At 50.2% G+C, this 14,144-nt stretch overlaps 4 protein-coding genes across 5 annotated transcripts; 1 reads left to right on the top strand and 3 right to left on the bottom strand.

Annotated features, from left to right (window-relative positions):
* Nucleotides 1–109: 109 nt before the first annotated feature.
* LOC122622173 (dnaJ homolog subfamily C member 8) lies at nt 110–1,363 on the top strand. Of its 2 annotated transcripts, none has more exons than XM_043800413.1 (3): nt 110–269; nt 404–724; nt 836–1,363. In XM_043800413.1, exons 1-3 carry the CDS (start codon nt 201–203, stop codon nt 1,208–1,210), a joined length of 765 nt encoding a protein of 254 aa, XP_043656348.1. In that variant the 5' UTR covers nt 110–200; the 3' UTR covers nt 1,211–1,363. The 2 variants fall into 2 exon arrangements, with proteins under 2 accessions (XP_043656348.1, XP_043656349.1); XM_043800414.1 differs by having other exon boundaries at nt 123–269; nt 474–724.
* A 53-nt stretch (nt 1,364–1,416) lies between these two features.
* Nucleotides 1,417–5,236, bottom strand: LOC122622171 (helicase SKI2W). Its single transcript, XM_043800411.1, has 3 exons — nt 2,815–5,236; nt 1,687–2,754; nt 1,417–1,620 (listed from the first exon to the last, which is right to left on the bottom strand). The coding sequence occupies exons 1-3, from the start codon at nt 5,134–5,136 to the stop codon at nt 1,417–1,419; spliced, it is 3,594 nt and encodes a 1,197-aa protein (XP_043656346.1). The 5' UTR covers nt 5,137–5,236.
* Nucleotides 5,237–5,370: 134 nt separating this feature from the next.
* LOC122622172 (uncharacterized protein C11D3.03c) lies at nt 5,371–6,506 on the bottom strand. Its single transcript, XM_043800412.1, has 2 exons — nt 6,264–6,506; nt 5,371–6,197 (listed from the first exon to the last, which is right to left on the bottom strand). The coding sequence occupies exons 1-2, from the start codon at nt 6,408–6,410 to the stop codon at nt 5,514–5,516; spliced, it is 831 nt and encodes a 276-aa protein (XP_043656347.1). The 5' UTR covers nt 6,411–6,506; the 3' UTR covers nt 5,371–5,513.
* A 106-nt stretch (nt 6,507–6,612) lies between these two features.
* On the bottom strand, nt 6,613–14,133 carry LOC122622170 (nuclear pore complex protein Nup98-Nup96). Its single transcript, XM_043800410.1, has 10 exons — nt 14,036–14,133; nt 13,347–13,978; nt 10,749–13,286; nt 10,129–10,647; nt 9,878–10,060; nt 9,314–9,489; nt 8,970–9,252; nt 7,904–8,915; nt 7,437–7,846; nt 6,613–7,372 (listed from the first exon to the last, which is right to left on the bottom strand). Exons 2-10 carry the CDS (start codon nt 13,624–13,626, stop codon nt 6,891–6,893), a joined length of 5,883 nt encoding a protein of 1,960 aa, XP_043656345.1. The 5' UTR covers nt 13,627–13,978; nt 14,036–14,133; the 3' UTR covers nt 6,613–6,890.
* Nucleotides 14,134–14,144: the final 11 nt, after the last annotated feature.

Genomic DNA, 14,144 nt, shown 5'->3' with positions numbered 1-14,144 from the left:
AATTCGTAAAAGCATTCTTATTTTGGCCCAACATAAATTAAAGTTGGATTTAATTAAGTGATAACGACTATCCAAGGAGCCATTTTAACTACAGCGAACGGTAATTCCCAACAAACTGCGCACGGTCACACTGTTGACTTGAAGTTTTTATCAAAAATTGTTGTAGGGAAAACGCAAAAAGGCGTCTATATTGTTGCAGCATGTCCTCCTCGTCGGCCAGAGACCAACCGGGAACCTCCCAGGACACCTTCGAGGATTTCTACACAGAAGTAAGTGTGGCGGTCGGAACCGCAGGCTCAGCGTTTTGTACTGGGTCGGGCTCCTCCCACGGCAACCGCTCCAAATAAACTAAACTATTATTATAATATACACTTTAGTAAATGATTTTGTGCCTATATTGCAGGTGAAAGAAATTGAAAAACGTGATTCAGTTTTAACTCCTTCTCAACAAATTGATCGTTTACTTCGTCCAGGTTCAACGTACTTCAATCTCAATCCGTTTGAGGTGCTCCAAATCGAGCCCGAGGTCGAATTGGCGGACATAAAAAAGCGATACCGCACCTTGTCGATCCTCGTCCATCCAGACAAGAATCCCGACAACCAGGAGCGCGCTCAAATGGCATTCGATATTGTGTCGCGTTCCTGGAAAATCCTGGAAAACGAGCTCACGCGCAAAAGGTGTCTGGAGGTGTACGAGGAGGCAAAGGGGCGAACGGATCAAATGGTGAGTTCCAGTTCCTCGGAGCATTCATCCTTTAGAATAATTGCAAAACCAATTGTTCTGACACATTTCCTTTATTAACTGTATTATAACAATTTGTTCGTTACCTTACAGATTGCAGAAAAGCGCAGAAAGCTTAAAAAAGAGGGTCGGCCAACTGAGCCAATACCCGAGGATGATCCCACCAAGTACAAGCACGCCATCTACGTTATGGTCATGAAACTGTTTGCCGACATGGAGCGTCGGCGGCAGAAGCTCGACCAGCGCGACCAGGAGGAGCGAAAGCGTAAGCGCGAAACGGAAATCGAGGAGGAGGAGCGGGTTAAGGCGGACCGCGAATGGCAGCAGAACTTTGAGGAGTCCCGCCAGAGCCGGGTGAACAGCTGGCATGACTTTCAGTCGGGTGCCGGCAAGTCCAAGAAAGCCAAGAAACAAAAACATATGACCGGCATGATGGTTCCACCTAAATTTAAGCCTGAATCGCGATAATACAGCTTCCCAGCGCGGCGCTGCTTCTCCACTATCGCCAGATCACCTCCGCCTGCCCGCGTCGCGTTGCACATGAATATTTTTACATTTTTTTTATAAGTATCCTTTGGAATTGTAATTGACACGTGCATAAAGTATAGATGTAAGAAATCACATTTCCGTCTCGTCTTTCCCTCCGCAATGGATGGCTGCACCATTCCCACCGACTACAGCTCTGTGTACAAGGATGCGGTGAACACAATATCGCGCTTGATAGCCGCCGATGCCTCTTCCATCTTAGACTGCAGTCCAGGATTTCCAATCCGAATGGCAGCCGTTTTAACATCACGCAGGGTTTCGTTCAGCTGCTGGATGCATCGTACAATGATGCCCTCCTGCACGGTGGTCAGTTTCATAATCTCAGCAAAGGGCTGTGAATTAGATTAAATTAGATAATGGGCAGATATGGGATAGGCATGATCGCAAACGGGAGATACCTTATTTCTAGCCCACTCGTAGACCACCTCCAACAGGCCAAAGTTAAGGCGATTATCGGTCTCGATGGCTGCCTGGAAGCGCTGCTCCTCGGCAAGAATTGTATCGTTAATCTGCTCAAAGGCCTCCACGCACTTCTTCATCGCCTCTGGTATTACCGGTTTATCTCGCAACTTCGCCTGGAAGACGAGGCCAGACAGCAAGGCGGCTATTTCTGCCGGCTCCAGATCGTTGAACATGTTGCACAGGATGAGTTCCGTGATTAGAAGCTCGTTTTGGCCCATCTCACAGGCCACTTTCCCCTTAAGCGTAACCTCGTCCAGTTCATCTATGTATTTCAGGGCTCGCAGCACCTGCAGCTTGTTGCAGTAGTCCGGATAGAGAGTCAAATTCTTAGCAGAGTTCTTGAAGCGCAGTTCCTCAATGTGTATCTCCAGCATTCGGCGCTCGTAAACTTTGGCAAACTCTTGTTCGAATCCGGCAATGTTGGTATGGGGCAGCAATTCACCCACCTGACGTCTCAGGTGATCTACGTAGTTAAGCATTGCCAGCTCGCTGTCAGCACTCACGACTATCTCCTTGGACAGATTCACGTATTTGATGTTATCCGCGCTGGCAATGTAACTCTCATTAAGCTGGTTTAGCTCGGTCACGGCCTTGACCACCGATCCACCAGGCGGCGAATCCTTGAATCTCTCCAGCTGCCGCTGCTCCCAATTCCGGATAATCGCGTCTGCATCGACTTTCAATGTGCTCTTGGTGATATTGATAATGTCTATAGCCTTGATGTCCAGCACAGTGTGTCCCCCGATTCCCTCGGGCTGGAAGGTCATGTTTCTCGGCGTCAACGACAGTATTTTGTAGTAGAGCTCGCTTTGCTGGAGGCTGTTGCTATCCTTGGCCTTGAATTGATGATCCAGCACTAGCACCTTATAGACTGTATCCTTGCCCGTGACAGATTTGGTGTTGAGTAGAATGGCCAGTTTATTGTAGTGCTTGCCCTGCGTAATGACAATGACGCGGCCAACCTTCAGTTCTTTCTGGATCTTGGCTTGTGTTACAATAAATTTCTAAAAGAAATGGAAAAGTGGGATTCATTAAATGTAGCTGCGTTTATATGTAGATCCTACCATGATGCGGTGCTTTTCCTTCCAATACTCGACGGCTTTGTCGTAAAAGTTGACGAGCGGCTGCAGATGTTCGCCGAGATTTGGAAGCATGGCGAACTTGTCTTCGGCCAGGCGAAGTTGCTTCTGTTGCGTAGGCAACTGCAGCTTCTGGTTAAACTCCTTGAAGCTGAACTGCATGATATCCTCCACCTTGATGCTCTCGATGCGCAGACATGTGAGGATTACCGCATAGCGCAGAATGAACTGTGACTGCAGCTTCTCCGGCAGGCCCAGGATCATGGGCCGCAACTCCATTGATGGTGGCACACTGCCCTTGCACATTATTATCGCCGTACCCGTCTCGTCGTGCCCACGCCGTCCAGCTCTGCCGGCCATTTGGATGTATTCGCCCGGTTTCAGGTTACGCATCTCCAGTCCGTCAAACTTTTTGCATGAGTCAAAGACCACAGTGCGTGCGGGCATGTTGACACCCATGGCAAACGTTTCGGTGGCGAAGAGCAGCTTTACTAGCCCATTCTGAAACAGCATCTCCACGATCTCCTTAAGAATGGGCAAGATGCCGCTGTGATGCACCCCGATTCCTCGCTGCAAAGCGTCCTTAAGAATAAGAACCTGCGGAATAGTACGGTCCGGTGGCTTTAGCTTGGCCAGACACTGCAGGAAGAACTTCTGCACGGCACCCTTCTCCTTTTCCGTGTTCAGATCCACCGACTGCAGGGCGGCCAAATTGGAGTCACACCGATTGCGGGACAGAGTGAAAGCCACCACTGGCATCTTGTTGTTCCGCTTCAGAAAGTCGATTAGACCGATCCAGGTGTACTGCTCCTGCTTGGCATTGAAGTGGTTCTTTGACCCAGTTGCGCCGCCCTTGGCTTTGCCCTGCATCTCCTTCTTGCGCTCCACGGCCTTCTCGTAGTTGCCCTGCAGATATTTTCCCTGGGCGTCCACCAGCAGGAACATGTCATCACGGCTCTTTCCTCCAGCACCAGTATAAAGGAAGTGCGTCAGAGGCACTGGTCGTTTTAAAGTGCTAATCACATAGACCTTTCTTTTCTTGGTGCTTCCCACCCAGTCCGCCAATTCTAAGGTATTGGGCACGGTGGCACTCAGCATTATAATGTTAACATGTTCGGGCAGCAGTATGATGACCTCCTCCCAGACATGTCCTCTCTCTGGGTTATTAATATAGTGCACCTCGTCGAAGATCACCCACTCCAGATCCCGCGTGACTTCGCTGCCGCAATACAGCATTGAACGGAGAATCTCGGTGGTCATGATCAGACAAGAGGCGGTGGGCTCAATCTGCAGGTCGCCTGTGATAAGGCCCACATCCTTGAAGGTCTTTCGGAAGTCGCGGTACTTCTGATTGGACAACGCCTTGATCGGCGATGTGTAGATGGTGCGGGTGAGGTCCCGCTTGGATAGGGCGATGGCGTATTCAGCTACAACAGTCTTTCCAGCGGACGTGTGGGCTGCAACGAAAACGTACTGGCGTTGTTCCAGCTTGAGAATGGCCTGCTTTTGAAAGACATCCAGTTCGAAGGGGAAATCCATGGCGGGGCACGGTATCTGCTCTTTGAAGTCATTGATGGGTTGGCTTATGTCCACCATTTCGGCCCAGTCGCTCTTGAAGTTCTTCGTTGTGGTAGAAATGTTCAGCACTGGCTTGAGGTCAGCCTTCATGATGTGATCGTCCACATCTTTGTAATCCTCTGAAGGAAGTTGCACGTTCGACTGGTTGGCCCTTTGAGGCGGTCCAGTGGAGCTTGTTCCCTCACTGCGCGTAAGCTTTATCCATTCCTGGACGTCCAGATCCTGCTCGAGGTTCTCTAATAGATCCACGTTACTGGGATCGGCGACCACGGGCGGCAGTGTTACGGATTGTGATTGGGAGAAATCGTAGCCAGAGCTAAAGCCCGGTGGCACCGATAACAGCTTGTCCCCCAGCTCAAAGTTGCCGACATCCAGAGCAGCGATCTGCTGGCGTTGCTCGTCGAAACCACCCGGCCAAAAGGGAAAATTGGAGTGGGAGCCACGCGTAGCCTCTTCCAGCAGACCCGGCTCCCGCTGCATGGACATCGAGTTGTTGGCACTGGCGCCCACATCCTCCAGGTCCACTTCCACGAACTCCAGTATCTGGCCACTCTGATCCCGGCGAGGAATCAGCTTGGTGCTTGCCGGACAACGGGGCGCATGCAACAGGCGCATCGGATCGAATTTGCGGGGCAAAACATCCGGCAGAGGATTGTGGAGGGACAGCTCCGGTCGCAGGATATAGTTGCGCAACCGCTCGAGGTTCTCCGCGCCCCTAATCTCACTCATTTTAATAGTTTGTTCCTGGCGAAAATAACTTTGTTTAGAATTTGCCAAAACTCAGGAAGAAAAATAACAAGAGTCGGCTGAAAATTGGTATTGACTGGTCACCCTAAAAATCGAAAAACAGTCGCGTGCCGAAATGCACTCGCGGTGATATTTAAAGTGTGATTTAAAATTATAGATTTAAGAAGAAGTATCTAAAACTCTTGTCGTATAACATTTTATAAAGTCAATTAAATATTTAATGTGTTGCAGTTATATTTTTTTATTGAAAATTCGTCACCAGTACGTCAGATGATCTTAAGCATCTCTATGGCACTGTTTACATAAATGGCACTTTTATAGAACCCAGGTTTTCCCACACGGAATACAAATGGCTCTGGTTACTTGCGGCGGAACACCTCGACCTTGAGGGGGTGGCACTTGTCGTCCGGCACTTCGGCACCCACTTGGATGGAGACATCGCCCTGCGGACAGGCGCTCAGGGCCACCAGAAGATTCATGTCGGCCACAAACTCAATGAAATCCCCCTTGCGTGCGGGACTTCCCTTGCAGAAATACTGATTGGTGTCCCGCGTGAAACCGGTGCACATGAAGATGTTCCACACGTCGTGCACATCCTGCTCCGTCAGGCCGCGCTCCTCCACCACCGCCTTGACTAGGGAACTGTGGCAGCTGCCCACCCGATCCTTGCCCGTGATCAGCTTGTAGGTGTAGTCGTCGCAGCGCGTCCCAATCACGTCGTGCAGAGCACCGCCATCCTCATCGATTCCATAGGCGGCGAGGGAATCGAACACAAAGGTGGCCATGGGACGCAGGTGGGGCAGGCAGCTCCACAGGCGATCGTAAACTCGCAGATGCGACGAGTGCAACTGGCGCGTCTTGCCCGAGTAGAAGCGCTCGGCGGTGTTCTCCAGATTCCAAAAGTTCATGTCGCCCACCTGGGAACCTTCGTGGACGGTCACACGGCACAAATCGCCCTCCTGCATCGTCCAGGTGCGTGCCTCCCGCTTAGGCACAATCAGTGTCTCCACCAGATCGCCAGTCAGTGCTCGATAGCGCTTATCCTGGAGTCCGCGAGTCGGATGAGATTATTTTATCATTGTGTTGTGGTTATTGCCCGCGTTACTTACATCATACTCCTCCTTCGAAACGATCGATGCCGCGGGCTTGTCATAGCAGATCACTGGCGGTTGCTTCTCAAAGGTGCGGGGCTTGGCACCGCGTCCACACCAGGAGGCGGGCGCAGTAGGGGTTTCAGAGGGAGCAGCAGCAGCCATGACTAGCGAAAAAAGTTTGTCTCTAGGTACAGCAGGTGAGAAGCTAATCAAACTTTTCAGGTGGTAAATATGTTGTGGCCTTATCAGCGGTCGAGTGACTACTGATCTCGCTCCACAACTGGACTTAGCAGGTAGTTTCCAAGAAAGCTTTCGATAGACACAGCTTTGTACTATCGGATTTGAAATGATTCCCATGCACGGATCGTTGTTAAAAACATAGTTTATTTAGCTTATACCACTAAATTTATGAAATTTATGAAAATCAATTAAACAAATCAACAAAAAACTATTATTCTTCTGGTCCTTTCTGACGAAACGTTTTTAACTATTTAGCAATCATACATAAATGATGCCGTACTCAAACCTATCCTACAGCTGACTTTCTTCTTTTGCGAGGGGGATGCTAATCAATTGATTATAACTAAGTTAATTCGACCCTAAACTAAACATTGTATCTTCAAGCTTTGTATTTTTCGACTCCTATGTTTCCATCATGGTGGGTTGCTGTCGCTCGCTAAATGGTGGCTCGCTTTCGATTTTGTCCAGTAGCTCCTCCAGCCAGATGCGCAGCTCCTTTGAGGAGAACTCTTGCGGCAGCGGCAGTCGCTCCAGGGCCACCTTAAGCACGGAGGAAGACTCCATCTCGGGACAGACAATGCACATGCCGTGCACCAAGCAACTGAGGCTCTGCGAGATTTCACTCTGGCACAGTCGGTGCTTGGAGGTGGGACATGGGAGCAGACTGATGCGGGAGCAGAGTTCGCTTAGTTGGGGCTTTAAGTTCTCCCAGCGCGCATTGATGTCAGCGATGTTGGTCACACTGCGGATCTGCTTGAACTTGGCACTGATGTCGATAAAGTCCAAGAAGATCTGGCCCTGGTTGGACCAGTTGGGCACTCGAATGCTACTGCCCTCAGTATCCTCGAATTGAATGAGCAGGCTGTGCAGGTATTCCATTTTTCCTGCAAATTTGCGATCAGCATTATTAGTATACCATCAAAATCATTTTTCTCATTAGAAACTAACCGTTTATAATAGCATCAGGGGCAATGTGTTGGAAGATGACATCGTGCGCCGTCGCAAAATGTTTAGCCTTTAGCAGATATTTAGCTTGTAGGTGATGCTTGCCAGACGCTCCTGCCTTTACCGCCTTCGCATAGTCCACCCACGACATCGGAATACCCAGCTCTTCGACGATGAAGCGCTCTTCTGCATTTAGAGGCACCTTGGCGGAAACGCTGACATTCCTCTGTAGCATTTGCTGGACACCTCGTTCTCTCTGGGACCGCCGCTTAATATGCAACAGCACGAAGATACCCCACTGCCAGAGGCCCTCGTTCTCGAGCTGGCTAGCGAAATCCACCGAAAGACGAGCCTCCGTTAAGGGCGAACAGTGACGGTAACCAAGCGCGCGAAGAGTTTGCAAAAGCAGCCAGCTAAAATGATTTAATATTAAATATTTTGCACAAGACATTAACATTTTGCAAGTTTACCTCAAACGGAAGTCCATGACATCGGCGGTATGCGTTATAGGATTGAGAGTTTCTTCCAGGGAATGCATACGCTTGGAGTATAACTGTAGCAAGTGGTAACGCAGATCGTAGACGGGCTTCTTGGTGTCAGTAGGTGTGTTCTTGTAGCTGGGAGTTGGCGGCTCCGCATAACACTCCTCCGCTTGGAAGGCGTTGTTATAAGCATTGAGGGCATCGGTGATGGTTGAGGTTGGGGCTGTGAAGTACCACAGTTGCATGGCCAGCACTGTCAGCCAGTTGTTGTCTTCGAGTAAGTTGATAGCGCCCTGTGACGACTGCATCATGGGCACTCCGGCGGCCAGCATGTACATCTTGAGGCGCTCCAGATCGATATACTTATCCGCCTTGCTCTGCTGCCAGGCAAAAAGCTGCTCCTCCATCAGTAGCCGGAAGACAGCTCCGGAACTTAATTGGGACAGCACGAGAGCCAGATTAGCATCATCGTAGTTGAAGGCCAACTCACAAGCCTCATTTACTCGGTGGCAGCTGAGTAACTCCAACATGTGATCCAGATAACTGTGGGTGCTAACTTTTTTCGAGAGTAGATCCTTGCCCAACAGCGTATTCTCCAGCCACTCGGATAGCAGATTGCGCCGACACATGACCATGTAGTGGGAGTTCTTTTCCAGGTCCACCAGCTCATCGTGGTCGCCCCATAGCGCGAACAAAAGCGACCATACTGACACGGCGTAATCCTCTTTTAAGCCAGCATTTCTCTGCTTTAGAGACTCGGAGAAGTGCTTGGAAACTAGTTTCGTACCGCTATCGGGATGTATCCACGGGCACTCACTACCTTCCACACTTACAGAGAGGCAGTCGCCTAGCTGAACCTCTAGATGGGGAACGATACTTTCGCAGATACCATCGTTGCCTTTGACCATATTGAACTGCACCAGCTGCATTACGCTGGGCGACATATCGGTAGCTAGGCGGGGAGCAAACACCATGGAGGCGGGCAGGGATGGTCCAGTAACTAAAGCAAACGAAACTATTATAATTTGACTCCTAGCTTGTTAGATATTCTTACATTCTTTGAGGTTTTGCATGTTATTAAAGGTGCTGGGCAGTACCAATGAGTTTTGTGGGCCAAAACTGAGCTTGAAGCTCCGTCCTTTGTAGAATCCCAAATCGGCAATCCACACATCGCGCATCTCGTAAGCAATGGACCTGGGCAGGGGAACCGTGGTGGCACGCACCTTAACCGGAGCCACTTTAGGCTTACAGACAAACTTGAAGGCTTTAGCGACAGGCATCTCATACTTCCTCTCCTTAACAGCTGCAACAATGCTCCCAGTTGCCATGGACGATGTCTGAAATGGATGGGAATAATGACAATTATTGGGGTTTAAAGAATAGGTTGCGTAAACGTACCTCCTCGTAATGTGCATCACACATCAGGCTGGCTTCAGAGACGGATGAAGAGACTGGCAGAGCGGGCGATGGGTGGTCAAAATCGTATTGACTCGAGCTCTCGGAAGCACCGTCTTTCCAGACATTGGGTTCCACATTGAAAAACTTCCGATGACGAAGAAGACGCCCCGTAGTCTCTGAAGAAGTTCATGGTTAATGTTCAAATGTATAGTGGTCGTGTAATGATAAGCAGTGAATTGTTGTAATGATAATGAAATGTTGTCAAATTAGGCAAAATTAATCGGATATACTAATACACTTGAAAGCTTTATTAACTTTTTAATGGCTACTTTTTTAAACAGCATATCTTTAAATTAAATATATAATACTTTTTAGAATATTACTATTAGAAAAAGTATTTGAAAAGATCGAAATTCATTAATCCTCGTTGATCATTAACAATTTTAAGTTCAAAACTAACGATTAACATTGTAAAATCTACTTAACTTTTACTACAAAATCAATATACAACTTTTGAATATACTGTAAGCAATTTACAAGACCATCAAGAGATTGTCCACCTACCCATGGGCTCGTCCTCGGTACCATTGTCCTCCACAAAAAAGGACGACTTCATTAGCTGCATTTTGTGCGGCTCGTTGCCTACCATATCCTGAGCTAGAACAGCTGTGGGACTGGTAACAGATGGACGATGACGCGGTGGATCAAACATTGAGAAATCGGAGTTTCCGCCGGCTTGGAAAAATTCTGCGAAATCAAATTAACCAAATTACAATCAACGAAACTGTACCTTTTAAAAGAGACTATATACTTACGTGTTTTGTCCATTAAGAGGAACTCGGCGGTGTCATCCATGGGCCTGAATCCGCTGGCAACTCCAGCGACCAACGCCTTTGGGTCCAAGTTGCGGGCTGCGTCTTCTGAAATCTTTTGCGCTTGGCGCAGCGAGTTGAGGGTCATCTTCTCTGCGTTTGCCCGCTGCTGAGCCTCAAGCGTTGTCATTTTGGCTTTTTTCGGATCGGTGGGCACTTCGTCCTCCTCGTCGCTGTCGCCCAGGCCATATTTAGAGAAGTGCTTGACGCGGAAGACCCAACTACCCGTTTCCGGGCGGTATTCTATAAAACGTGTATCGTTTTTATCGCACACCCGCCGCAACTTGCCCTCCCAGTCCATCTCAAGCAAGCGTTGTGGCTCCTTGATGGCTTCGTGCTTGGTCTTGTCCAACGGCCATACTTGGTCCAAAGTGACCTGGGCGTCACGATTTAAGCCATGACCAATGGGCGGCTTGTTATCGTCGTCGGGATAAATGATAATCTCCTTGTTGCGGAAGTGGACTGCATAAGTTAATGATACAAATTGTTTAAATTAATAAATTGGCAATTAATAAATGTATAAAGGCAAACCCAAAAGGTTATACAAAACAGAAGACTCTTACCAATCTCATCGAGGTTCAGGCCCGCCACATCCATTTCCTTGCCGAAGAAGACATTGCCGTATCCTTCCCGACCCACCGTAAAGTTTGGAACCACACAGGATCCGTCCTCGGCCAAATAGGAGCGAAGGTCGTCCAGCGATGGAATTGTATAGTAACCCACACGTCGCAACACAATGCCTGTGGGATGGGCCTCGTAGTCTGCCGCCTCTGCAGCAGCTGCCTCGATGGCAAGGCGGGATCGGTTTGCGCCAGAGTCCTCTGCCTCATGAGATCTGCTCGAAAGCACGCTCTCATTGGCCTGCTCCGAAGTGAAGGTGTCCCGACGTGCAATCGTGCTCGATTGATCCTCAAACGGATTCTCTGGGATGGTCGACACCGAGAGGCGAACCGTGGACGATGGTCGGTATGTATCTAATGGTTTGCGTGGGACAAGCTCGTTGAGGGTGCTGTTATGGGGTGAACCCTGATCCATTCCGGTCTGAATGTTATGCTGGCGTACCTTCTCGAGGTTGTTAGGATGCAGCCACGACTCACGGCGACCGTTATCCTGGCTTTCCCGTCCATTGGTTGCTCCAGGCGAGTTTCCTGCTGGTGGCAGTGGCTCACTTGGAATGACTCCGCTAAAGGACTCGCGTTCTTTGCTGGGAGTTGCCACTTTGGGGCGAGACTGGGGCGTGTTGGGAGCACTGCCAATAGAGCTGGAAGGATTTCCACCCTCTACATTCTTTACTTTGGGTTTGATAACCAAACGTTTAGCATTGGGCTTGAGATTGAAGCCCTCCACAGTAGCATCAAACTCCTCGAGGCCATCAAACAGCGATTTTCTATTAAGTGTGCTGCCCAGCGCCTTTACCTTCACTGGAGCAGGACTGTTCTTGGTGGCAATCTTGTACTGGTTGCTGGTCATGTCCAGAACTGCTTGCTGAGCAGCCGGGTTTGTAGCCCGGGTGGCGTCTGCCTCGTCGCTCTGCTTTAGATCCTTGAAAATCGGAGAGTCTCCGTAGGGAGAAGTTACCCTAGCTAGGATTTGTTGATGAATGGGCTGGTGCGAGGGCGTCATGATACCCAGCGTGGGCTGAGCTCCCATAAGACCACCAGTTAACGAGTTGTTGGTACCCATACCGAAGCTGCCGCCGCCCAAGGAACCACCGACGCCTCCGAAACTAGTAGCTCCTCCTCCAAACAGTCCGCCCGCTGGAGCAGCTCCCGTACCACCCAAGGTCGTAGTTCCGCCTCCAAAAAGACCTCCTGCCGGCTTGGCTGTATTTCCAAAAAGCGATCCGCCCGTGTTGCCTGCGTTGAAATTAAGTGGTGCTGCGCTGGTGGCTCCAAAACCTCCGAATCCGGACGTTGCTGGCTTGTTCAATCCCGAGTTGAAAAGGCCTCCACCCGTTGCTGCTGTACTGGTGTTCAAGCCAAAGTTTGAAAACGGAGTGCTGGCCGTGGAGGTTGCTCCGAAAGTCGGAGCAGCAAAGCTAGTGGCGGGCTTGTTTCCGAAAAGACCTCCGCCAGCGGTGCTTGTGGCTGGAGCTCCAAATCCAAAACCTGTCGTGGCTGCCGATGCAGCTGTGCCCAAGCCAAAGGCTGATTTATTTGGATCGGCGGCGGGTGTGGTACCGAAAAGGGTCGACTGTTGCGTTGCTCCTGCAGTGGATCCAAAGCCTCCGAATCCGGTGTTAGTTTGTCCAAAGGCAGGAGCCGCACTGGTCGCGGGTGCTTGACCAAATAAGCTTCCTCCCTGTCCAAAAGCAGGCTTCGCCCCAAATGGATTTGAAGCGTCAGCTGCGGGAGCGGCAAATGGCGTGGCGGTGGTGGCTCCAAAGGGCTTCTGAAGAAAGTTGTTTTGTTGGGTGGTTGCTCCGAACGCATTGTTAGTCGCCGGTTGCTGTCCAAAAGCGGTGGTGCCAAACATGCTTTTATTCTCGGTCACCGTTTGGCCAAACAGCCCCGTGCTCGGTTGGGCAGTGCTTCCAAACAGGCCACCACTTGCAGGCTGAGCGGGCTGAGTAACCTGAGCTCCGAATCCAAAAGCTCCCGGAGCAGTGCCAGCCTGTGGACCCTTGCGCCCGCACATATAGTCTTCCAGGCGAAGCTCCTCCAGAGATTTGCCCTCGTACTCCTTCATAGCCGTGATGCAGTGCTGCTTAGTGTTCACACTATTGGCCTGACCGCTCTTCATCAGGGTATCTGTACCAAGGGTTGGCTGGTACTTGACCACGGCCGTGCCCGTATTAACTCCGGAAGCTCCCACAGCTGTGGCCTGCGGTTGGGCAAAAGCAGACGCGGTACCACTGCCAAACACATTGGTGGTTGTGGGCGCCGTGGTCCCAAAGCCACCGAAACCTGTTGTACTGGTGGCGGCAGCCGGTTGTCCGAACAATGATCCCGTCGGCTGGGCAGCAGCTGTTTGTCCAAAGGCCGTCATCGTCGGCTTGGCGGCTCCAAAGCTGGGAAGCGTCGATTGTCCAAAGAGTGAGGTACTCGTCGCCGTCTGGGTGGTTCCAAATATGTTCGACGTCTGCTGCGGCTGCGAAAAGGCTGCAATGAAGATATAACTACATTAGTAACATGATAGCCCTCCAAATGATCGTCTCTAACCTCCAAAGGCCGTGGGCTGAGCTGTGGCAGTGCTCCCGAAGCCCGTGGACGTGTTCGCACCGAATAAACCTCCGGCAGGCTGAGCTGGTGTGGCTGCCGCACCAAACAGCGATTGCTGCGCGGGCTGGGCGGCAAAGGTGGAGGTGTTTCCAAAGGCCGGTGCGGCGGGTTTGCCAAAAGCCGACTGGCCAAACGGAGTGGTTGTCGTGGTGCCGCTGAATCCACCAAAGCTGGTGGCCGACGGAGTGGCTCCGAAGCTGGGTTTCGCACCGCCAAACATGTTGCTCACTGCTGTTGCTACTCAGCTAACAAACATATACTAGGTAGATCCCCTGCTTTGTCCTTCGCCGGAATGCCAACTATCGCGATGAGCAATGCTTTGATTTCACCACGTTGGGCAAGCTGGGGGCGGCTGCGCCGAATGCGAATGTTGTGGGATCGGGACAGGCTCTGCTTAAAACAAATAAACACTCGCGAATTTGTCAAGTCGGCAAGAGTAGAGCGAGTCTGACGCAAAAGGTGGACAGAAATGGCGCGCCGATTTTTTCACGATGTTGAAGAAAATGCAGCTAGAAGTGTGACCAAGGCGTGAAATCGCCCTCAAGCAATGCACTGTAAAAAATAGAATACAACTAATATGTGCATGAATATTGGCCCTGTCAAGGAGATTAACATATGTATTCTCTTACTTGACTTTTTGCCCTTATATTAATGAAACAAATTTACTAGGAATTTATGTAAAAAGTATTTAATAACTTGTTTGTTGTTAGTTATTTGCACGTCAAGACAAGTTGTACA

Source organism: Drosophila teissieri, chromosome 3R, assembly GCF_016746235.2.
Source record: "Drosophila teissieri strain GT53w chromosome 3R, Prin_Dtei_1.1, whole genome shotgun sequence".
Taxonomy (NCBI): Eukaryota; Metazoa; Arthropoda; class Insecta; order Diptera; family Drosophilidae; genus Drosophila; species Drosophila teissieri.
Note: the sequence above shows the minus strand (reverse complement) of the source record. Positions and strands in the feature narration are given on the sequence as shown.